The sequence below is a fragment of the Salmo trutta genome, chromosome 26, assembly GCF_901001165.1.
Source record: "Salmo trutta chromosome 26, fSalTru1.1, whole genome shotgun sequence".
NCBI lineage: Eukaryota > Metazoa > Chordata > Actinopteri > Salmoniformes > Salmonidae > Salmo > Salmo trutta.
In genome coordinates, this window is record NC_042982.1 from 5,052,166 (window position 1) to 5,078,840 (window position 26,675).

A 26,675-nucleotide genomic window follows, 5' to 3' on the forward strand; every position below is an offset into this window, starting at 1 on the left:
CTGGACTAAAGCATCCGCCAACTCCTGGACAGTCTGTGGTGCAACGTGGCGTTGGTGGATGGAGCGAGACATGATGTCCCAGATGTGCTCAATTGGATTCAGGTCTGGGGAACGGGCGGGCCAGTCCATAGCATCAATGCCTTCCTCTTGCAGGAACTGCTGACACACTCCAGCCACATGAGGTCTAGCATTGTCTTGCATTAGGAGGAACCCAGGGCCAACCGCACCAGCATATGGTCTCACAAGGGATCTGAGGATCTCATCTCGGTACCTAATGGCAGTCAGGCTACCTCTGGCGAGCACATGGAGGGCTGTGCGGCCCCCCAAAGAAATGCCACCCCACACCATGACTGACCCACCGCCAAACCGGTCATGCTGGAGGATGTTGCAGGCAGCAGAACGTTCTCCACGGCGTCTCCAGACTCTGTCACGTCTGTCACGTGCTCCGTGTGAACCTGCTTTCATCTGTGAAGAGCACAGGGCGCCAGTGGCGAATTTGCCAATCTTGGTGTTCTCTGGCAAATGCCAAACGTCCTGCACGGTGTTGGGCTGTAAGCACAACCCCCACCTGTGGACGTCGGGCCCTCATACCACCCTCATGGAGTCTGTTTCCGACCGTTTGAGCAGACACATGCACATTTGTGGCCTGCTGGAGGTCATTTTGCAGGGCTCTGGCAGTGCTTCTCCTGCTCCTCCTTGCACAAAGGCGGAGGTAGCGGTCCTGCTGCTGGGTTGTTGCCCTCCTACGGCCTCCTCCACGTCTCCTGATGTACTGGCCTGTCTCCTGGTAGCGCCTCCATGCTCTGGACACTACGCTGACAGACACAGCAAACCTTCTTGCCACAGCTCGCATTGATGTGCCATCCTGGATGAGCTGCACTACCTGAGCCACTTGTGTGGGTTGTAGACTCCGTCTCATGCTACCACTAGAGTGAAATCACCGCCAGCATTCAAAAGTGACCAAAACATCAGCCAGGAAGCATAGGAACTGAGAAGTGGTCTGTGGTCCCCACCTGCAGAACCACTCCTTTATTGGGGGTGTCTTGCTAATTGCCTATAATTTCCACTTATTGTCTATTCCATTTGCACAACAGCATGTGAAATGTATTGTCAATCAGTGTTGCTTCCTAAGTGGACAGTTTGATTTCACAGAAGTGTGATTGACTTGGAGTTACATTGTGTTGTTTAAGTGTTCCCTTTATTTTTTTGAGCAGTGTATACACCTTAGTTTTACACCCACGTCACCTGTGGACCTGGAGTTATTCACCGTAATGGGACCTAGTGTCCCATGAGACGGAAGAGGTATAGTCACTATGTCATGTCTTAGCCTAACATCCTAAGACATTTCTCATACAAACCCCAAGCATGGACCCAACCCGGTAACAAAGAGAGGAAACTCTCTGGTCTATTTCAGTCGGTGGCCCCTCGAGAGGAAATACACTGCCTGTATTTATTCAAGCAAAGCCCTTTACAATGAGTCTACTTATCCTTTGAATACTCTAGCTCCCGACCTCGAGGAAACCCAATGCCGTTCCTCCTAAAGAAAAATACAAATTATATGACCCTGCCTGTGTGGGTTAAGAGCAGAGGCTTACCTCTAACTGATCTCTTAGAAAAGTTAACAGGCTCCGATCTCAACAGCAATAAAAGCTATAGCAAAAATGCCCCAAAAAGTGAGAGGTGTTTTAGAAACAGGCTGTCTGCAAAAAAAGCTAAAGTGAATTGAATGAACGAACCCTCCTGACTTACAAACAATTACTTATATACTGTCAAGCCTCCCTTATACACTCCTCCCCACAACCCAGTTACATCAGATTCATATAATACTGGAATTTCCCCTTATACAATCACTACTCCTCTGGTTACGTAGTGCTCTTTATTGTACAAAACATTCCCCTTACACAATCATTCCCTTGAGACTGGTTACATCTGGATAAAACAGAAATACCTTATTTACACAAGTATTCAGACCCTCTGCTATGAGACTCGAAGTTGAGCTCAGGTGTATCCTGTTTCAATTGATCATCCTTGAGATGTTTCTACAACTTGGTTGGAGTCCACCTGTGGTAAAAACCAAGCCATGAGGAATTGTCCGTAGAGCTCCGAGACAGGATTGTGTTGAGACACAGATCTGGGGAAGGTACCAAAATAGTTCTGCAGCATTGAAGGTCCCCAAGAACACAGTGGCCTTCATCAATCTTACATGGAAGAAGTTTGGAACCACCAAGACTCTTCCTAGAGCTGGCCGCCAAGTCAAACTGAACAATCGGGGGAGAAGGGCCTTGGTCAGGGAGGTGACCAAGAACCCGATGGTCACTCTGACAAAGCTCTAGAGTTCCTCTGTGGAGATGGGAGAACCTTCCAGAAGGACAAACATCTCTGCAGCACTCCACCAACCAGACCTATATGGTAGAGTGGCCAGACGGAAGCCACTCTTCAGTAAAAGGCACATGACAGCCTGCTTGGAGTTTGCCAAAAGGCACCTAATGACTCTCAGACCATGAGAAACAAGATTCTCTGGTCTGATGAAACCAAGATTGAACTCTTTGGCCTGAATGCCAAGCGTCACGTCTGGAGGAAACTTGGCATCATCCCCTCAGTGAAGCATGGTGGTGGCAGCATCATGCTGTGTGGATGTTTTTCAGCGGCAGGGACTTGGAGACAGGTCAGGGTCGAGGGAAAGATGTACGGAGAAACGTACAGAGAGATCCTTGATGAAAACCTGCTCCAGAGTGCTCAGGAACTCAGGCTGGGGCGAAGTTTCACGTTCCAACAAGACAACGACCCTAAGCACACAGCCAAGACAACGCAGGAGTGGTTTCGGGACAAGTCTCTGAATGTCCTTGAGTCACCCAGCTAGAGCCCGGACATGAACCCGATCGAACATCTCTGGAGAGACCTGAAAATAGCTGTGCAGCAACGCTCCCCATCCAACCTGACAGAGCTTGAAAGGATCTGCAGAGAAGAATGGGGGAAACTCCCCAAATACAGGTGTGCCACGCTTGTAGCGTCAAACCCAAGAATACTCGATGCTGTAAAGGCTGTCAAAGGTGCTTCAACAAAGTACTGAGTAAAGGGTCTGAATACTTATGTAAATGTGATGTTTCAGTTTAAATTTTTTAGTAAATTAGCAAAAATGTCTAAAAACCTGTTTTTGCTTTGTCATTATGGGGTAGTGTGTGTAGATTGATGAGGGGGAAAAAAAACAATTGAATCCATTTTAGAATAAGGCTGTAACGTGACAAAATGTGGAAGAATTCAAGATGTCTGAATACTTTCCGAATGCACTGTACACTAAGTCACTCTGCTCCATCAACTACTTTTCACCTTCCCCCCTTCTGACACACAGGTGGCGACACGCATCACTGGCGGAACTGCTCTTACTCCCAGGAAAGGCCTGCCCACTCAAAGACGTCTCCATCATGATTGACTCCACAGTGTCGCCCTCCCAGAGTGCAAAGAACCTTGGCGTGACCCTGGACAATGCTCTCTGCAAACATCAAAGCAGTGATCCGCTCCTGCAGGTTCATGCTGTACAACATCGTACTGTGTGTACAACCCTACCTCACACAGGAAGCGGCACAGGTCCTAACCCAGGCACTTATCCTTTATCGTCTGGATTACTGCAACTCGCTGTTGGCTTGGCTCCCCACTTGTGCCATCAAACCCCTCCAAATTATCCAGAACGCTGCAGCCCGCCTGGTTTTCAACCTTCCCAAGTTCTGTCATGTTACCCCACTCCTCCGCACGCTCCACAGGCTCACAAAGCTTGCATCCACTACAAGACCATGGTGCTTACCTACGGAACAGCAAGAGGAACTGACCCTCCCTACCTTCAGGCTATGCTCAAACCCTACGCCCCAACCTGAGGACTCCGTTCTGCCACCTCAGGTCTATTGGTCCTCCCACCCCTACAGGGAGTGCAGCTCCCGCTCAGCCCAGTCCAAGCTCTTCTCTGTCCTGGCACCCCAATAGTGGAACCAGCTTCCCCTTGAAGCTGGGACAGCAGAATCCCTGCCCATCTAAAAAGAAAAATAACTAGCACGTGCACTTCACCCCCCCTCCGTTACTTTCTATGCCTGTGATATGTGGTTGTCCCTTCCTAGCGATCTTAAGATGAATGCACTAACTGTAAGTTGCTCTGGATAACAGCGTCTGCTAAATTACTAAAATGTAAATATGGTGTGTATAGACAGTATATAATTTTGAAGGAAAATGGTATGTACAGTAGTAGGTATATTAGGATGAGTTATGTTGAGAAAACAGTATATACATACACACAGTGAGTAAACAACTGTATATAAACAGAATAGGAGGTGGCCGCATTCTATATACATTAATATCAAGGTGCAGGGCAGAGTCCTGGGCAGGTAGCTGGCTAGTGATGGCTGTTCAACAGTCTGATGGCCTGGAGATAGAAACTATTTTTCAGTCTCTCGGTCCCGGCTTTGATGCACTTGTACCGTCTCTGTCTGCAAGATGGTAGCAGAGTGAAAAAACTGTGACTCGGATGGCTGAAGTCCTTAGTTAGGTGTAGGCGTGACAGTTACTGTGTGTGTGTGTGTGTGTGTGTGTGTGTGTGTGTGTGTGTGTGTGTGTGTGTGTGTGTGTGTGTGTGTGTGTGTGTGTGTGTGTGTGTAATGTGTGCATACGTGTTAATCTTTATCAACCTGACTGAATAATTCACCATGCAAGCCACAAGAGCTGTATGCATAATTGCGTGACATTACTTTTGCATGCCACCGGTCTCATCACCCTTAACACTTTATCTCAGCGCCTGCTTTGCCAATTAAAAACAGGGGGATTACATTAATCAGAAATTAATTCAGGATCCAGGTACCTATGTAGCTCTAGCAACACTTATAATAGTAACAAAGCCAAACTGTGGACTACAGTCAAATCGTAGAAATGTTTCAAAATGCAATCGTGTTGCAAGGCAGCGACTAGAATAGGGTGTCATTTGGGACACCGCCTCGATGAACAACCCCCTGAGAGAGAGAGATGCAGATGGAGAGGCAGAAAGGTGAGGACTGAATTACAGGCTTTGCTAACCATGTTCCTGCTGTCTGACTAAATGGAGAGGCTGATCCCAGGGGTCCGTGGCAGAGGGCGGGAGCTCAGCGCAGGGTCATTATCAGCCAGCTCCACTGAGCTGTAGTCCTGCTTGACTGATACTCTCTATGCTAGGCTAATCACCCGTACACTATCTGGTAATAGCTAATGGTCCACCAACTGGGTGTTTTTCACTACATTATTACTGTGTGTGTGTGTGTGTGTGTGTGTGTGCGCGCGCATGCATGTCCTCAAAACAAAATGTCACCGTTTGTTGTTACCTGGGTGGCCCTACTTGACCCAGCCGCTTTGAAATAAAACGACTGTTCTAACAAGACCCGGATCCTTCTGCGGACGAAGTGTTGGAATGGAAACAACCTACGACTACTGTATAGTGTTGCTATACCTCGAGCAGCAATCCTAGTTTATATTCTGGACAAGCGGACAACTGCATGTCAGGCTACATCCCACTAAAGGTTTAAACAGCGCTGTCGTCAGTGAAATGTGATGTGTGACTGTGATGTGCCATGATGGCGGTGGTGGGAAAATAACAAACCCTCGGTCAGAACAAGGCTCAGGAGAGACCATTATTGTACCGTAGCAGGCTACACTGGTGTGAAAGTGAATCCAATTGAATTCCATCCCCCACAATCCTCCATCATGCTCTTGAGGATTTCTTGCCTAGTTTCTCCGATAAAGTCTCTGGCTGCTCGTCCAGCGCACTGGAGGGGATCGCTATGCACAGTCAGTACTGTTGTTAGCTAAAGGCCAAAAATAAAGGCACCTTTTCTTTAATGAGCCGGAAGCACTTTTCCCCGAGCTGTCACTGAGGTTATTTGTGATATTCTATAGAAGTTATGTTTTCTGCAGTTGTAAGCTGGAGAATGGTGATAATGTTGAACAGAATGGATGAATCGATGATAGATTACCCTGCTATATGGTGTAAATCTGAATCACACAACAACGCTAACCAATTATCAAGTCTTTAAAAGGCGATGGAGATTTTCCATATTCTACAGCAGTATTATAAAACGGTAGATGACACTTACACTCATTGAGATAGTTGGGTAACAGTTTACATGAACTGTATGCTCAGAATCATACGTGACATACATTATAGCTAGCCTACATAGAGTACACAATGCAATTGGGAGCGGCATTATTAGCTCTCCAAATGATTTAAAACGTTACGGTCCATTTACTCATAGCATTGCATGTGTGTGTTTGCGAGAGGAATTCCTCTCTTAAAGTGGAACTGAAAGAATTTTAGCAACATGAAATCTTATTAAAATGTGTTCATATACAGCCCCAGGAAGAATATTACTTTTTAGTTATTTTTTTTCATTTTCTGACAAGCGAGCACTTAGATATGGTCACATTTTCATATATTCTTAGAGTGTTTGGGAATTATGTATAGTAAGGAATTTGTAAAAATTCGATTGAAATATAGAGTGGGAAAGCAGCCGTGCGTTTGGACAATTAATAGACACTGCAGTAAATAAAACCTAATAAAAACATCTGTCTCGTCCAGGACCGGAGTCTACACAGACCGGTGCGCCATAGACAATCAGAGCTACAGTAGGCCTTTAGGCAAACAAGCCATTTGCCACACAGGCCTGCCATCATTCACTTTGAACTGGACTGTGTGTTTACAGGCAGTTGCAACAGCGCGACTTTAGATCATTAGAATGCATTCGGCAACTGCCACAAAATACACCTGAATGAATATCTGAAAACTATGTAGATACCGCATGAGTCCTCTTACATTTGTGAACTTTATAGTCCTGACTCCCATTGATCAAACAACCATAAAAAGGTAGGCTATCTTTCCTTATATGCACATCAACAACTACAAGATCAACAACTAATGATAGCCAGAGCAAGATGAGCTAAAATCTAACAAAGGAACATTAGATTAACCCTCTCAAACATTTTTTGCTAGTTGGCTGTCAAAATTGCACTGATAAACAATGGGGAATAGTAAGTAGCCTGCTCTTCCTTCTGCAGCTTGCCTGCCATTGTGCATGCTTGTCCCAACCAAGCTCCCGAGCTAACTGGCTAAAGTTTGCTAGCTTGCTAGCTAGCTACTTCCAAACGCAAATAATCGAACACCTCACTCTGACCTTTGTACTCGCCCTAGCAGAGCTGGATGGGCTGTTTACATGTTATCTAGAGCGTTCGTGGCTAACTATGACTTTTTTGTCTACACTTACTGGCACCGGTCAAATTCAGCGGGTGTTGCGCGTTCGTGAATTCATCGGTTATTCTGCGCTTTGGCACACTCAGATGAGAGTGCTCTGAAAATGGAGCAGATAGCCAGAGTGAATATGTGAACGCAAGATATATGCTAACTGGATACCAGTTGTTCCATGTTCAGCATAACTAGCTAGCTAGCAAAGCGATTCACATTTCTTCCTAGCTAACCAAATGACACCTGCATCTCTAGCTCAGTAGTCACCGCAAAACGATATGAGGGGAAAAAGTCAGTCCCTTACCCACTCCTCCAATGGCATGACAACTTCCTAGCAGCTAGCTAGCTATAGTGTCTAGCTAACATTAGGCTCTGTGTTTTTAGCTTGCTACATAAATAGATACACTAGCCTATTGGCCACGTTATGACTGACTTGTGATCATTGCCCTTGCTAGTTTGATTGCATTGACATTCCCAGCGTTATTTACATTCGTCCGTTTTTGTCCTAAATATTGAGCCATTGAAATTGAAACAGTGTATTCCGAATGGAGGCAGCCAACAATGTACCAGACCAGCTGTGATTTACAACCTGATAGCAATATTTTTTGGACTACCAAGAAATGTATTGATTGATTATATTAGTCATGCATTGAACTGTATCCACATACTCTGGCAACAATTACTTATTGTACGTCATGGAATGTTGAGTCAAGTATAGCCTATTTTAAAACCATTTTTGTAGCATAAACTGGGAATTTGATATTTTTGACTTATATTATGATTGTCTGTTTGTTTCATATCTGCATAGTAGTTAAAATACTATCAGTTCCACTTTAAGCTTTAATAGTGCTCTACCCAGTTATAATGTCAACTTTATTGGTGTAATGTATGCTTTAAGAACATAGGCAGTTAAATGTACATATTGTTTATAAATACAATTTCTATAGATTTTTCGAACACACAAAACAAAAAAGACCAACAAACAGAGAAGATACAACGAACACAGTCAACACCACATGATATCTAATAAACAACCCAAGCCACACACAGCGTTTTGCAGTTGCTTCTTCAGTCTGTGAGTAGTTTCTCATTGTCAGAATTCCTAGACTTGTGACGTAGTCTCTCAGCTATTGAAAGCTGGCTATCAAGGTTCAGTTGTGAGAGGTTTGAAGCTCTTCTATCCTCCTCCCAGCTCAGACAGATTCTGCGTAGGAGACTGTGGGCTCACCTTAAATACCACCCTATTCCCTATGTAGTGTACTACTTTTGACCAGGGCAGAGGGTGTCATTTGGGATGCATCCTGTGGCTACAGCATAAGAGCACGCCTGGCGTTCTCTTTCCACAATGCAGCCCACCACCAGGTGATAAAATGGATGGAGAGGGCTGGAGATGTAAACAATTATCCCCAGCACCACACATCCCAGGGACTGGATTCCAATGGCAGGTGGGATGAGCTATCACCCCCATTAATGCCGTCATTAGTCCCCCGTGCCTAATGATCTCCCTAAGACCACACATAGAGTACACACAAACACAGACACACAGGATTGATCAATGTCAGAGAAAGTTTCCTATGTGCCCTTTCTCTATAATTTCTTGCAAAACCGCTTTCTATCGTAGAAAGTATTGCTTCCGGACTCTTTTAAGTCTTTTCTGGGAACTAAATAAATGCATCCCACGTCCTGAGGGGAACTCTTGCTCTGCGCTACATCTCTATCTGGGGATTTGTTTTGCCTCATGATTCATAACTGAAAGAACTTCTCTTGTATTCCTCATTTGAAATATATTCTATGTAACTTCCTGCTGATATTAGTCTTTGGCTTTTCCAAAGTTTGCCACAGGATCTCGATCCTGCTGGGATTTCCATTGGGGATTTCCCTAATACTCCAACTGTATATAATACTGTACTTTTTAACAGAGCCACATAGAACCCCACATATGGAGAATGTCATTTGAGACAGAACTTGTCTCTTAAAGGAAAAATCTACCCCAAAACTATCTTCAGTTTTTTTTCTTCATTAGCCCACTGTTGATAAAGTCCAAAATGTTTTGCATGTCAGTGATAAAGTTTTCAATATATAGAACTTTCAAAGTACAGAAAGTGTCACAGTATAATGCGCTTTTGTGTGGTATTTTCCTTTAATCAACCGCCATCAGATTAGATTCCAGCCTCTTATCAGCCTTCTGATTACTTATTGCATTTGCCTTAGATATGGTGGTGGATGCCCAGGCAGTGATGTGACAGGTTAAAGGAAATACTCATAGCCTGTTATACATTAAAAAGTATTAGTAAGTTCATAGTATGTGAGGATCTTAAAACATCTAAGGTTAAAAAGATCATGCATTCTGTATTAGTTGATTGAGATTGATAACATTCATATAATTGTGTTAAAGTTAAGATCCATTAAGTGTACAAAGGGTAAGAATTGTAAAAGGAATGTGTAAACGTTATATTGATTACTTTATTTTGTGGTGCCTAATTGAAGGGGAAAAGTGTTAATCTGTGATCTACTAAATGCTCTTTAATCCATGAGCCTGAGATCGATTGCTCTGGTCTCCACCCAAGTTCGCGGGGAAATCGCGGTCTTTTCCTCATTACAGTAAAAGTTCTCGTTGAGGAAACAATACCGTATCACTCTCGTGATTATTTCTCCCCTTTTTCAGGGGCGTAACAGTGACACTGCTGTCATAGCTACATTAATCACAAGTCCAGATGGATCAATATGTCGTAATTCGCTATTTTTCATCTCTGCCCATTTCTGAGATGAAGAATGTTAGAATTGAACAACGCCGTGGCAACAAAGCACCCTCATACTCCCTTCATACTCAACTGTGTCATTCATTTCCTGTTGGGGCTCCACTAAGGCAGTAAACAATATGTTCTCAGAAGTATAGGCCTTTTCTCTCTCTCTCTCTCTTTCTGAACAATGACATGATGAGGACACTACTGCTAGCAAAGTTATTTTGAATCCCCTTGCAATTTCCAACCAATCCGTATGTTCTTATCACAAATGTTTCACTATGTTGCCAGTGTAATGAAGCCACAGGTTGTGCTCCAATAGATGGTGGGAAACACAAGCTCTCATGGACATTTGGCTAAGCTATGGAGAGATACATGTCTTTGGTCTGCCGCGTTGAAATGCTAGGATGTAAAGTACTATATAATGATGTGAATGAACACATTTTATAATATGAATATAATAACGAATATAATGCTGGACACCTCTTTTAATTACAATGCCTTCAGAAAGTATTCATACCCCTTGACTTATTTCACATTTTCTTGACACATTTTTTGCAGTATTCATTTAGTGCCTTGTTGCAAACAGGATGCATGTTTTGGAATGTTTTATATTCTGTACAGACTTTCTTCTTTTCACTCAATTAAGTTAGCATTGGGGAGTAATTACAATGTTTGTTGGTCCATCCTCAGTTTTCTCCTATCGTAGCCGTTAAACTCTGTAACTGTTTAAAAGTCACCACTGACCTCATGGTGAAATCCCTGAGCGGTTTCCTTCCTCTCTGGCAACTGAGATGGCAGCATCATATGTATATACTGTATTCTATACTATTCTACGGTATCTTAGTTACTTAATAATGTTTACATATCTCGCATTACTCATCTCATATGTATATACTGTGTTCTATACTATTCTATGGTATCTAGCCACTTAATAATGTTTACATATCTTGCATTACTCATCTCATATGTATATACTGTATTCTATACTATTCTACGGTATCTTAGCCACTTAATAATGTTTACATATCTTGCATCACTCATCTCATATTTATATACTGTGTTCTATACTATTCTACGGTATCTTAGTCACTTAATGTTTACATATCTGGCATTACTCATCTCATGTGTATATGCTGTTTTCTATAACATTCTACGGTATCTCATTCCCCTAATAATGTTTACATATCTTGCATTACTCATCTCATGTGTATATACTGTTTTTTATGCTATTCTACTGTATCTTAGTCCGTTCTGCTCTGACATCGCTCGTCCATATGTGTATATAGTCTTAATTCATTCCTACTTAGATTTGTGTGTATTGGGTATTATGTTGTGTAATTTGTTGGATTTTACTTGTTAGATATCACTGCACTGTCGGAGCTAGAAGCACAAGCATTTCGCTACAACCGCAATAACATCTCCTAATCACGTGTATGTGACCAATACAATTTGATTTGATTCGATTTGAGTTAGGAATGACGCCTGTAACTTTGTAGTGTCTGGGTGTATTGATACACCATCCACGGTGTAATGAATAACTTCACCATGCTCAAAGGGATACTCAGCTTTTAAATGAAAATATTTACCCGTCTAATGATAATCATCTCTCTTTGCGAAGCATTGGAAAAATCTCCCTGGTCTTTGTGGTTGAATCTTTCTTTGAAACTCACTGCTCGACTGAGGGACCTTACAGATAAACGTATGTGTGAGTTACATAGATCAAGTACTTATTCAAAAACCACGTCAAACACTATTGCACACAGTCCATGCAACTTATTATGTGAGTTGTTAAGCCAATTTTTACTCCTAAACTTATTTAGGCTTGCCATAACAACGGAGTTGAATACATATTGACTCAAGACATCTCAGCTTTTTATTTTTAATTCATTTGTAAAACTTTCTTAAAGTATAAATCCACTTTGACATTATGGGATATTGTGTGTAGGCCAGTGACACAAAATCGAAATTTAATCAATTTGAAATTCAGGCTGTAACACAACAAAATGTGGAAAAAGTCTAGGGGTATGAATCAGTGGCGGTCGGTGCCATTTAAGATGAGGGAAGATGATTTTTTTTTCTTCATGATCATGGCCTTATTTCTATTACAGCATATTGGATGACTGTCGTTCATATTCCATTCACCCAGCTCAACGTAACATCGATTTAGGCTACTACATGATACTAGAATTTTCCCTGTACCCATCATGAGGTTGCAACAACTTAGCCTATGAATTCAAGTTTACAACGGTCGAGAGAATTGGTGACAGACAATGACACATTCAATACCGGCTTGCACGCTCTTGCCTGCATCTAGCTGATCTAGGGTGTAATCACCCAGTTGCAAATGAGAGTTTCTATTGGACAAATTCAGGTATGTTTCTCCACATTTGTTCTGTTTGCTTCCGTTTAAGAAACGTTTTTCAACAGAATTGGTGGAATGAATACACCCGTGATCAAATGCAAACACAGTTCACTTTCAAAGCAGCCACATAAAAACAGCATGATCCCTTTGCTTGTTGTATATATAATTCCATTTCGCAACTATGTACACGCTCTCCTCTCATCTTTTCCCTTCACTTGTGGACTTCACTGCTGTCTGTGACATCAGCTGTCTGTGACCAGGCGTAAAAACTTTCCAAGCAAAACCATCAAATCATGACCGATATCCACTACACACAGCCTAGAACTAACGTGTTACTAAACCCGCTACAATCATGCAGTACAGTGTACAGTCAGAAATCAGTTTAGCAGTTACACCAGTGGGCCCGGTGGCAATAAATTATAAACCAAATACATACCTTGACTTGGAAGAGTTCCAGGGTTAGATAGCCATAGCCAGCTAGCTAAAATAGCATCCCTCTCTGTTTGAGCTGTGTGTTTGAGTAGGCTAAACTAGATAGCTGCATTCGCTAGCTAAGTGAAAGTGAAAGTTTAAAAAAAATATGACCAAATATCGTTCTCTCTCTCTTTCTCTCTCTCTTGCTTCTCCTTCGTTTTGGAAGAAATGAATTTGTTCAAAATTGTTCAACTATTGTCTTTCTCTCTCTTAGTCAACTACTCACCACATTTTAAGCACTGCAGTGCTAGCTAGCTGTAAATTATACTTTCAGTACTAGATTCATTCTCTAATCCTTTGATTGGGTGGATAACATGTCAGTTCATGCTGCAAGAGCTCTGATAGGTTGGAGGACGTCCTACGGAAGTTGTCATAATTACTGTGTAGGTCTATGGAAAGGGGTGAGAACCATGAGCCTCCTAGGTTTTGTATTGACATCAATGTACCCAGAGGAGGACAGAAGCTAGCTGTCTTCCGGCTACACCATGATGTTACCCTACAGAGTACTGTTGAGGCTACTGTAGACCTTCATTGTGTTTTAATCAATTATTTAGTGGCGTGAATTTATTTAGTATCGTTTTATCTAAAAAGGCTAACTTTGAAAAATGTTCACTATTGTTATATTTATTTATGTTTGTACAGCTCATACTCACAGTTGTAAAATACAAATCAACACATCAACAGAGCTCCAGTTAATCTACTGAAGACTTCCAATTCTGTTAAGATTGAGTTTAGTACACTTTGTCATGTCACTAAAGTGAATAAAACATCTATTAGACATGCATGACAAACGGCCAATTGGCTATGCTGCTCGCTGCCTTACCTTTAATCCCCCTCAACCCTCGTCCAACAGTAAAATCACTGATCAAAAATCGCCTGTCCATTGTCCACGCTAATTAGTATCTGAAGTAATCAGTGGAGATTTGTATTCCCATGGTCAAAATACCAAACTCATTAACTGAAATATTAAGTTTGATTTACAAGTGAGACAATTTGCATTAATAAAATGAATAAATTAGGAAGGAATCTGACTGGGGTTTGAAATTAACCTCTCAGTCAGTCAGAGGAAGGAGATATCAATGTTCCAGAGGAGAGAGTAAATACAGCTCAGAGGGTGTCTGAATCAGTGCCAGTGTATAAACCCTATAATTATTAAAGTCAGGAGTGGGTCCTTCAGATGAGAGCCAGCGAACAACATTAAACATTACTGGCTAATATGACCTTGAAAGCACTTTTGTCTCAGCTTGGTAGCGAAGACCAGATGAATTTCAATAATCTCCCGAAATATCCCTCTGGCCCTATCTTGTAACGGAGTGGAGAGACGTTTGACGAGAAGAATGTTAATAATATCTTTAATCATCATCACGTTTAGGAGGCTGGTGAATCTTCGAGCGATATGTGTGAAATGCTCCTTTTCTGTACTGTACTTTCACACATCTTACATAGATGGTATTTTTGTATGTTTCTTGGCTCTGGCTCGCTTGTTATGTCGCCTCTTGTGATTACGCAGTGAGCTGTTCTGATAAGAGACTGTAGCGATGAATTAGGACACCTCAGAGGACCGTTAGAACACCTGATGAGGTGCTTTGCCATTTGATGCTTTTAAAAAACCAGACCAGAGCGCAGTCATATTTAATGTTATGCTATTAAGTTTTGGATCAACTGGCATAGGCAGTGCTCTGTCTTTGTGTTCTCTCTCTTATTTCAATGCTGCCATGTTCTTAGGATAAACATGAAAGATTCTCTGTGAATACATGTTGCAGTGGGATAATAATTCACTGCAGCAAGGAATCGTCTAACGTCCTCAAGTCGCTGAGATGCACCACAGATGCTTACACATCCCACATCCCATGTCATATTCCCATGAGATATTCAACAGTTGTTTGCGAGGCCATCTGAAGTATGTGAATCACTCTCTGTAGGCACTACAGTATGCATGGAGAACTGAATATGCAATTACTACTGTATAAGCAATGTTCTTAGGTTCTGAATATGTAGCGATGTATCTTCCATGGAGAAACTCAGGTCTGGCCGTTCTGCCACTTTCCCTATCCTTAGGCTTGGGACTGTTCAGCAAGGCACAATCATTTGGAATGTCTAGACAGAAATATACTGAACAACAATATTAACGCAACATGCAACAGTTTCAAAGATTTTACTGAGTTACAGTTCATATAAGGAAATCAGCCAATTGAAATAAATGTGTTAGGTTCTAATCTATGGGTTTCACATGACTGGGCAGGGGCCCATGGTTAAGCCAGGCCCAGCCAATCAGAATGAGTTTTTCTCCACAAAATGGCTTTATTAAAGACAGAAATATTCCTATGGTGTACATTCCTGCAGTCAGTATGCCAATCTGTGGCATTGTGTTGTTTGACAAAACTTCACATTTTAAAGTGGCCTTTTATTGTCTCCAGCACAAGGTGCACCCACCTGTGTAATGATCATGCTGTTTAATCAGCTTCTTAATATGCCACACCTGTCAGGTGGATGGATTCTATTGGTTAAGGAGAAATGCTCACTAGCAGGGATGTCAACAAATTTGGCCACAAAATTTTCAACAATGTTTGCCAATACTAAATGTGGCCGTAATAATAGTGCACTACATCATTGATTCAAAATCACCATGTGACCAAAGCCCAGCTTCTCCCCATTGCACCCTCCCTCTTCTCCATATCAGGTAATCGCCAGGCTTCGGCACACCTAAGAGCTTTCAAAATGTAAAGCTTATTACAGACATGTAGAGAGAAAGACAGGTATTGTCTCTGCTTGTACTGTACTGCAATGCATCGGCACACCTATCGGCTGCCCATTGATTGGTTTAAAAAGTTCAAGGGCTATTCCATGTCTTCCAGACTGAATACAGCATTATTGTACCTCCGCCACAATTCCTATTACTCAACCATTACATATCGACCACTCACAAATGTCACCTCTTCATAACAGTCCTTCCTGTTGATTGGTCTAGCTTCTAGAATGTCATAGGGATTGAGTTCGCCAGTCTGTTGGATCGTATGCATGCATTGGTGCTTATGCATTGTTTCATCAGTTGATTATCCTTACCACATTCCAAGTGACCACATTATACAGAACTATGTGTCGGCCCAATGTCTGCGTCTCCCTGGCTTTGTTGTGAGCTGCTTTTGGGGGGGGGGGGGGGGGGGGATATGGGAGAATTGCCCAGCTCTGGCCCTTTCTGCTCTCACTATAGAAACAGAACAAAACTTGCCAGAGGCAGTAATTGAGGGAGTGAGACCAATTTGGGCTGTGTAACTGACGGTGGACAGGCAGACAAACTGTCGGATAGACATGCTATGTAAACAGACGAGGAGACGTTCATTGTTGGCTACTTTTTAAACATTAAAACATGTATTTTACATACACTGTCTGTCGGTCATGTCTTTATGCCGTGTGCTTTGTGTAGAAATATAGGCTATAGGTACAGTGCATTTGGAAAGTATTCAGACCCCTTCCCATTTTCAACATTTTGTTACATTTTTTCTTCATCAATCTACACACAATACCTCATAATGACAAAGCAAAAACAGTTATATTCTTTGATGTTGCACATTTATATATTTTTTAACAGAAATACCTAATTTACATAAATATTCAGACCCTTTGCTATGAGACTCGAAATTGCGCTCAGGTTCATCCTGTTTCCATTGATCAACCTGGAGATGTTTCTACAATTTGATTGGAGTCCACCTGTGGGAAATTGTAAAAATAATTTTTTACCTTTATTTAACTGGGCAAGTCAGTTAAGAACAAATTCTTATTTACAATGACGGCCTAGGAACAGTGGGTTAACTGCCTTGTTCAGGGGCAGAACGACAGATGTTTCCTTGTCAGCTCAGGGATTCGCTCTAACAACCTTTCGGTTACTTGCCCAACGCTCTAAACAATACGCTACCTGCCGCCCCATTTCTACAATTTTATTGGAGTCCATCTGTGGGAAATTCAATTGATTGGACATGATTTGGAAAGGCACACACCTGTCAATATAAGGTCCCACAGTTGACAGTGCATGTCAGAGCGAAAACCAAGCCATGAGGTCGAAGGAATAGTGTTGAAACACAGATCTGTGGAAGGGTACCAAAACATTTCTACAGCATTGAATGTCCCCAAGAACAGTGGCCTCCATCATTCTTAGATGGAAGAAGTTTGGAAACACCAAGACTCTTCCTAGAGCTGACCGCCTGGCCAAACTGAGCAATCGGGGGAGAAGGGGCTTAGTCAGGTAGGGGACCAAGAACCCGATGGTCACTCTGACAGAGCTCCAGAATTCCTCTGTGGAGATGGGAGAACATCCCATAAGGACAAAACAATCTCTGCAGCACTCCACCAATCAGGCCTTTATGGTAGAGTGGCCAGACAGAAGCCACTCCTCAGTAAAATGCACATGACAGCCCGTCTGGAATTTGCCAAAAGGCACCTAAAGGACTCTCAGACCATGAGAAACAAGATTCTTTGGTCTGATGAAACCAAGATTGAACTCTTTGACCTGAATGCTAAGCATCACGTCTGGAGGAAACCTGGCACCATCCCTACGGTGAAGCATGGTCGTGGCACCATCATTCTGTGGGGATGTTTTTCAGCGGCAGGGACTGGGAGTCGAGTCAGGACCGAGGGAAAGATGAACGGAGCAAAGTACAGAAAGGTCCTTGATGAAAACCTGCTCCAGAGCGCTAAGGGCCTCAGACTGGGATGAAGGTTCCCCTTCCAACAGGACAATGACCCTAAGCACACAGCCAAGACAACGCAGCAGTGGCTTCGGGACAAGTCTCTGAATGTCCTTAAGTGGCCCAGCCAGAGCTCGGATTTGAACCAAATCGAACATCTCTGGAGAGAACCTGAAAATAGCTGTGCAGCAACGCTCCCCATCCAACCTGACAGAGCATGAGAGCATCTGCAGAGAAGAAAGGGAGAAACTCCCCAAATACAGGTTTGCCAAGCTTGTAGCGTCATACCCAAAAAGACTCGAGGCTGTAATCGCTGCCGAAGGTGCTTCAACAAAGTACTGAGTAAAGGGTCTGAATACATATGCAAATGTAATATTTCAGTTGTTGTTTTTTTATACATTTGCAAAAATGTCTAAAAATTAGTTTTTGCTTTGTCTTTGTGGTGTATTGTGTGTAGATTTTGGAGGGAATAAAAATATATATATTTTAGAATAAGGCTGTAACGTAACAAAATGTGGAAAAAGTCAAGGGGTCTGAATACTTTCCGAATGCACTGTACATCTTGCAAACCCCAATGTTTTGTATTCGGATTGACTATATTTGACTGCCATGTAGATCTAGTAAAGTAAAGTTAGTAAAAGTAAAGTAATACCAAGGCAGTTAATTGCATATTCAAACACCCTTCATAGCGACTCTAAAATCTCAATTTTAACAAGTAAAAATGATGTAAAATGTGGTATTTTGTCAGGAACTCATCACATGTTCATTACTTTTTAAAGTGTTAATTTGCAAATGTATCTCCAAATAAAACTTTGCGTGAGACAAACTGTCCATGTTTTTCCTTGCAATCAAATCCATATACATTTTAATTGGATAAAAGCTTCTTCCCCATCATGTTAATTATATTCTGTAGGCTACGTTGTGTTTGCACTAGCAGAGACAAGGCAAGGCACAATCTGTACATACTGACTAATCCAGTGTCTCCCTCTTTGAATCCCGTTATTCACCAAAAGTTTAATTAAGAGTAATGTGGTGGTTATTTCTGTATTATCAAATGAGGAGAGACAAACTTATCACACAAGTCAGAGTTATACTTAAAATACATATTTATTAGTGACAGCTCTGCAATAACGATGGCTGGTTGACGAACCGCCCTTAGATGATTTGTTTAATTCCCCCGACACAAAGGATACAATGTCACGTCCTGACCAGTATAAGGGTTATTTGTTATTGTAGTTTGGTCAGGACGTGGCAGAGGGTATTTGTTTTATGTGGTTCGGGGTGGTGGTTTATTTAGTAGGGTGTTTGATTTAATATTTCTGAGTTTTTGGGTAATGTTCTATGTTTGTATTTCTGTGGTCTCTAGTCTTTTGTATTTCTATGTCTAGTTTATTGGGGTTGGACTCTCAATTGGAGGCAGGTGTTTTCTCGTTGCCTCTGATTGAGAGTCCTATATATGGGGTATGTGTTTGGTTTAGTGTTTGTGGGAGATTGTTCTGTGTATAGCTTATGGCCTTACAGGACTGTTTATTTGTCGTTGTGTTTCATTTGGTGTACGTGTTTATTTTGGTTTTTCCTTCTTTCCCTAATAAAAGAAGATGAGTACACATATACCCGCTGCGTTTTGGTCCTCTATCCCCGACGACAACCGTTACAGAATTACCCACCAAATAAGGACCAAGCAGCGGAGGAAGGAGCAACGGAGGGACGATCGTGAGAAGTGGACGTGGGAGGAGATTATGGCCGGAGAAGGTCCATGGAGGAAGTGGAGTGAAGACAGGGAACGCTACAGGGGAACACGACTTCCGTTTAAGCCTGAGAGGCAGCCCCAATAATTTTTTGGGGGGGGCACACGGGTAGTTTGGCTGGGCGAGGATTGAGCCCCAGGCCAAATCCCAGTACCTTTTCTGGGCAACCAGTGACTGGACAGGTCCCGTGCTTCGGGGTAATGGGTATGGTGGCGAGGCCAAGTATTTTTAGGCCGGTACGCGTAGTACCAGCGCCCCACATTTGCCAGGGGGAAGTGGGCATCCAGCCAGTAAGAGCGATGCCAGTTCTGCGCTCGAGACTGCCAGTACGCCTCTACAGTCCAGTGCGTCAGCCCTGTCCGACTCGTCCTGTTCCCGCTCCCAGCACTAGCCCTGAGGTGCGTGTTCCCAGGCTGATACCTCCAGTACCAGCACCACGCATCAGGCTTCCAGTGCGTCAGCCCAGTCCGACTCGTCCTGTTCCCGCTCCCCGCACTAGCCCTGAGGTGCGTGTTCCCAGGCTGATACCTCCAGTACCAGCACCACGCATCAGGCTTCCAGTGCGTCAACTCAGTCCGACTCGGCCTGTTCCCGCACCCGCACTAGCCCTGAGGTGCGTGTTCCCAGGCTGATACCTCCAGTACCAGCACCACGCATCAGGCTTCCAGTGCGTCAGCCCAGTCCGACTCGTCCTGTTCCCGCTCCCCGCACTAGCCCTGAGGTGTGTGTCCCCAGACTGGCACATCCAGTACCAGTACCACGCATCAGGCTTCCAGTGCGTCAGCCCAGCCTCGAGAGTTTGGCAATAGTGTGCAGTCCAGAGTATCCGGCACCAGTGTGCAGTCCAGAGTATCCGGCACCAGTGTGCAGTCCAGAGTATCCGGCATCAGTGTGCAGTCCAGAGTATCCGGCATCAGTGTGCAGTCCAGAGTATCCGGCATCAGTGTGCAGTCCAGAGTATCCGGCAACAGTGTGCAGTCCAGAGTATCCGGCAACAGTAGGCAGTCCAGAGTATCCGGCAACAGTGTGCAGTCCAGAGTATCCGGCAACAGTGTGCAGTCCAGAGTATCCGGCAACAGTGGCTAGTCCGGAACCGAGGGAGTCTGCCTGCAACCTGGAACCGAGGGAGTCTGCCTGCAACCCGGAACTGAGGGAGTCTGCCTGCGACCCGGAACCGAGGGAGTCTGCCTGCGACCCGGGACCGAGGGAATCTGCTTGTGACCCGGAACCGAAGGGGTCTGCCTGCGACCCGGAACCGAAGGGGTCTGCCTGCGACCCAGAACCGGGTGAGTCTGCCTATAACCCAGAACCAAGGGAGTCTATCAGCAACCCGGAACTGAGTAAGTCTGTTGACGATCCGGAACTAAATATGAGTAACTGTGTATCAAATGAGTCTGCCTACAGTGTGGAACGGAAGAGGTCTGCCTACGATCCGGAACGAGAGGAGTCTGCCTACGGCCCGAAACTGATCAAGTCTGTGTGCATTCTGGAGGACAGTAGGCCAGAGCCAGAACCACCTCCTGTATAGGTGGGTTGGGGAGGGGGAGTTTAGCACAAGTGCCGTCGGTGACGGCAGCCACCCTCCCTTCCCTCACTTTAGTTTAGGGGGATTTTTTGTTGTTGTTGTTGTTGTTGTTTTGTTTTTTTATTTATGAGGTGCATCCAGGGTCTGCACCTTTGGGGGGGGGGGGGGTACTGTCACGTCCTGACCAGTATAAGGGTTATTTGTTATTGTAGTTTGGTCAGGACGTGGCAGAGGGTATTTGTTTTATGTGGTTCGGGGTGGTGGTTTATTTAGTAGGGTGTTTGATTTAATATTTCCGGGTTTTTGGGTAGTGTTCTATGTTTGTATTTCTGTGGTCTCTAGTCTTTTGTATTTCTATGTCTAGTTTATTGGGGTTGGACTCTCAATTGGAGGCAGGTGTTTTCTCGTTGCCTCTGATTGAGAGTCCTATATATGGGTATGTGTATTGTTTAGTGTTTGTGGGAGATTGTTCCGTGTATAGCTTATGGCCTTACAGGACTGTTTATTTGTCATTGTGTTTCATTTGGTGTACGTGTTTATTTTGGTTTTTCCTTCTTTCCCTAATAAAAGAAGATGAGTACACATATACCCGCTGCGTTTTGGTCCTCTATCCCCGACGACAACCGTTACATACAAAGATATTTTATAGCAAAGATACACCTCCTTAGTCTCCATGACAAACAACAGATGTGTGGAATGGGTCACAAGATATATGAGAAAGGAGTATCCCCCAGCCAGATAGAATTTGCTATGAAGATTGTTCTTTCCCTGTTCTTTCCCTGGTACTTCACAGTACAGAAACACCAACTCATTCTATGGCATAAATCAATTGTCAACTCCAGATAACCCGATCTTAAGTAAAACTAATTTCCTTGACCACACACCTAGCTAGACGAGCTCACTGAGGGGAGTGAGTTATACACTATCCCAGGATAGGTGCAACATCAGAGATGACGTACGATGGTTCCAGACACTACCCCACACATCCTGATTCAGACCTTATCTCCCCCAAGGCTGAAGGAGGGAGTGACTGGGCACAGGCATTGTGGAGACAAGTAATTGGTTCCCCATTAATCACACCATCCTTTCACATGGTTTGTAATAGGTAAAGATGCATACGGTATCCACGTATGAAGACAATGTTCCCTCCTGTCCTCTTCTCTCTCTGATATTATGCATAGCAACAGGGACATGTGATAGACAAGCCTGACTTATCCCCTCTCTGGGCACCAGGTGACTGAGGCCCATATGAGGGAGGAAGTGCAACTGCCAACACCAGAGTCCGAAGGGATACTTGCTAATAACAAGAGTTCCACAGTTCAATCATATAAGAATATTTTACAGATAAGACATCTTAATTATCTATGTTACCGAGTAAATTCTCATTCTTCCGCCACAGTAAAATAATGGATAAATGGAAAAATATATGGATAAATAAACCTCGGGCAACCTTTTGCTATACCTTCATCTGGATCTTTGTAAACATCCCTACTTGCTGTGACCACCACCATGATAAATGGTGCTCTAGATAAAAGGTTGTCTCGTTGACCAAAGTGTACTTGTGTTAGTTTTATCTGTGTGATCTGCTTGGGAAAAGGACAGTTTTATCCCAGCGTGGCTGTGGTTTATCAGCTCTAATGCTACAGTAATTATTACATTGTCATTGCCCTCCATCTAGATCCGATCTTGTATCTAATTACAGTGCTATTAATCTCACTCGCTGGACAACTCAGGGAAAGCAGCAATAGCTGTGATTGCTGTTCAAATGGAGCCTATAGTGTGAATGTTTTAGCAGTTATCTTTCAACAAAATTGTCAGGCAAACGACCTGCTCTTTAGTGGAGCCTTTCGTTTTGCTCTACAGGTTGAGCTATGTATTGACGCAAAGCATAGAGAAATGCAGATGTCAGTTCTACACACGTCTGTACATGCATTGATTGACCTCACCGTTAGGCAACATTCCTACAGAAAGAAAGCTATTATTTAGCACTTAAGCAGATTGCAAATGCTACAGCTTCTGGTGGATTGTGTCTATGCTGGAGGGAATTATACAGTTCATATCAATTCCCTGTTTTACTTACAGTATGGTGAGCTCAGGGTTCACTTCCCTCGTCCATTGATTTATACCTAAAAATGTAATGTTTTTTTTTTACTTAACCCTAGTCTAATTCGACTAATTACGCTGGAATGTTGAACCTGAACCTGCTGTCTTGGGACACACAGGATTGCAAGCTATGCACAATGTGCCTTTTCAGTTATCCTAAAACTGTCGTGTGAATCGACCACTGAGTTGCTCATTTGCTTGCTAGGACACAGCAAGGCCCGATCTCTCAACTGGTTGTTTGATTCATTCATATTAATTCCCCCACACACATATGACACATGCAGCGTGCGCATCATGCGTGAAACAAATCTGTTAATTCTGACATGGTTGCGATAAATCACGAGTGAACAGAACAGCCCTTTTAAAATGTGTTGCCTCATCACTCATGCATTTCATTGAGTTCCAAACTTAGATAGGACCTTGCTGGCGTTTGCTCCGGATTAGGAATCACAAGATTTGTAAAGCGGTTGTGTTTGGCTTTTTTTTTTTTTTACACTGTAGCATGTAGTCACTTGTTTATACTGACTATACATTTAGTAATGATATAACAATCCCATGAAGCATATGTGTGATCTCTGTAGTTCTGCATTATTTGTAGCACAGTTTGTTTGAGGAAATCATGAAGTATATGCACTGTGTCTTGACAATGTGGGCCATCGTGACACCGGGTTGCCAAAGAGCCCTTCTAATGTTTTTCTTTCTTCCCATTTTCTTCTGCAGCCGCCATACTTGACGACCCAATGGAGTGCAGCCGGGGTGAGCGATTGGCCATCACTCTGGCAAAGGACAGCATCAACCGGTCCAGTAACCGCTCCACAACGGGAAAGCTGGAGGTGGACATCTTTGAGCTGCTGAGAGACAGTGAATATGAGATGGGAGAGACCAGTAAGTAGTGGGCGGGTGAGGATGAGAGAACGAGATGGCTTCCGACTCTGTCATCATTTTCAAAAAGTGAAAGACCAGGGTGTCACTGAGTGCCACATTAGAACATCTGTCTGTCTCTGGCTGTCAGGCTGTCAGTGTCTGTCTGTCCGTCCGTCCATCCGTCCTTCTGTCTGTCAGTCTTTTAAATTCTGTGCCTGTCTCCCCTTGTTATCCCCTGCTTTCAGAAATCCCTTGAGCACAGCGAGATAAGTCCATCTTGTTTAGTAATATTTGTAGTAGCGAGAACAGTGGTAAACAAGTTATTGGAAAATAGCTGAGGTGCTCTCTCGTGTGAAAGAGCAAAATGAGCAGTCATATTTGGATGTTTCAGGAGCCAAAAGGTATGTTGATGTCTGGATGTTAGATTTTGGACCTTGTTTTGTTTCCTTGTTTACGCCTAGCTGTTTGAATGACTAGACTAAAGATATACAGTAAATACTACAGCTCTAATGAGGTGGACAGGATTTGGACAAATCTTAATACCAATGTCAATAGCCTATCACCATGCCCTTGTGGATGGATACAGTGCAATGAAATATTAATAATGCATTAACATTTCAACAAGTTGGTTTTGGTGCTGGTATTTTCATACCAGCTACTTTGATTAGATGAAAAAAATAATTTCGCTATTTGAGTTAGAATGTTATGACCCCTTTAGGAATCCCCCAAAAATATACACATACAGTTGTAGTGGGAAGTTTACATACACTTAGGTTGGAGTCATTAAAACTCATTTTTCAACCACTCCACAAATTTCTTAACAAACTATAGTTTTGGCAAGTCAGTTACAGTAAGGGAAAAAAGTATTTGATCCCCTGCTGATTTTGTACGTTTGCACACTGACAAAGAAATGATCAGTCTATAATTTTAATGGTAGGTTTATTTGAACAGTGAGAGAAAGAATAACAACAACAAAAATCCAGAAAAACGCATGTCAAAAATGTTATATATTGATTTGCATTTTAATGAGGGAAATAAGTATTTGACCCCCTCTCAATCAGAAAGATTTCTGGCTCCCAGGTGTCTTTTATACAGGTAACGAGCTGAGATTAGGAGCACACTCTTAAAGGGAGTGCTCCTAATCTCAGTTTGTTACCTGTATAAAAGACACCTGTCCACAGAAGCAATCAATCAATCAGATTCCAAACTCTCCACCATGGCCAAGACCAAAGAGCTCTCCAAGGATGTCAGGGACAAGATTGTAGACCTACACAAGGCTGGAATGGGCTACAAGACCATCGCCAAGCAGCTTGGTGAGAAGGTGACAACAGTTGGTGCGATTATTCGCAAATGGAAGAAACACAAAAGAACTGTCAATATCCCTCGGCCTGGGGCTCCATGCAAGATCTCACCTCGTGGAGTTGCAATGATCATGAGAGCGGTGAGGAATCAGCCCAGAACTACACGGGAGGATCTTGTCAATGATCTCAAGGCAGCTGGGACCATAGTCACCAAGAAAACAATTGGTTTCACTATGCCGTGAAGGACTGAAACCCTGCAGCACCCGCAAGGTCCCCCTGCTCAAGAAAGCACATATACATGCCCGTCTGAAGTTTGCCAATGAACATCTGAATGATTCAGAGGACAACTGGGTGAAAGTGTTGTGGTCAGATGAGACCAAAATGGAGCTCTTTGGCATCAACTCAACTCGCCGTGTTTGGAGGAGGAGGAATGCTGCCTATGACCCCAAGAACACCATCCCCACCGTTAAACACGGAGGTGGAAACATTATGCTTTGTGGGTGTTTTTCTGCCAAGGGGGCAGGACAACTTCACTGCATCAAAGGGACGATGGACGGGGCAATGTACCATCAAATCTTGGGTGAGAACATCCTTCCGTCAGCCAGGGCATTGAAAATGGGCCGTGGTTGGGTATTCCAGCATGACAATGACCCAAAACACACGGCCAAGGCAACAAAGGAGTGGCTCAAGAAGAAGCACATTAAGGTCCTGGAGTGGCCTAGCCAGTCTCCAGACCTTAATCCCATAGAAAATCTGTGGAGGGAGCTGAAGGTTCGAGTTGCCAAACGTCAGCCTCGAAACCTTAATGACTTGGAGAAGATTTGCAAAGAGGAGTGGGACAAAATCCCTCCTGAGATGTGTGCAAACCTGGTGGCCAACTACAAGAAACGTCTGACCTCTGTGATTACCAACAAGGGTTTTGCCACCAAGTACTAAGTCATGTTTTGCAGAGGGGTCAAATACTTATTTCCCTCATTAAAATGCAAATCAATTTATAACATTTTTGACATGAGTTTTTCTGGATTTTTTTGTTGTTATTCTGTCTCTCACTGTTCAAATAAACCTACCATTAAAATTATAGGCTGATCATTTCTTTGTCAGTGGGCAAACGTACAAAATCAGCAGGGATCAAATACTTTTTTCCCTCACTGTAGAACATCTACTTTGTGCATGACACAAGTAATGTGTCATGCACAATTGTTTACAGACAGATTATTTCAGTTATAATTCACTGTAACACAATTCCAGTGGGTCAGAAGTTTACATACACTAAGTTGACTGTGCCTTTAAACAGCTTGGAAAATTCCCGAAAATGATGTCATGGCTTTAGAAGCTTCTGATAGGCTAATTGACATCATCTGAGTCACTTGGAGGTGTACCTGTGGATGTATTTCAAGGTCTACCTTCAAACTCAGTGCCTCTTTGCTTGACATCATGGGAAAATCTAAAGAAATCAGCCAAGACCACAGAAAAAATGTGTAGACATCCACAAGTCTGGTTCATCCTTGGGAGCAATTTCCAAACGCTTGAAGGTACCACGTTCATCTGTACAAACATATATATAAAAAAAAAAACAATAGTAAGCAAGTATAAACACCACGCAGCCGTCATACCGCTCAGGAAGGAGAC

The 26,675-nt window shown here is 43.2% G+C and overlaps 1 protein-coding gene across 1 annotated transcript in view; it reads left to right on the forward strand.

Moving 5' to 3' along the window:
• LOC115162938 (glutamate receptor ionotropic, kainate 4-like) overlaps positions 1-26,675 on the forward strand; it is a 462,700-nt gene that overhangs the window by 271,798 nt on the left and 164,227 nt on the right. The window contains exon 3 of the mRNA XM_029714471.1: positions 23,602-23,766. Within this exon, the coding sequence (XP_029570331.1) occupies positions 23,602-23,766 (165 nt within the window). The remainder of the gene's footprint in view (positions 1-23,601; positions 23,767-26,675) is intronic.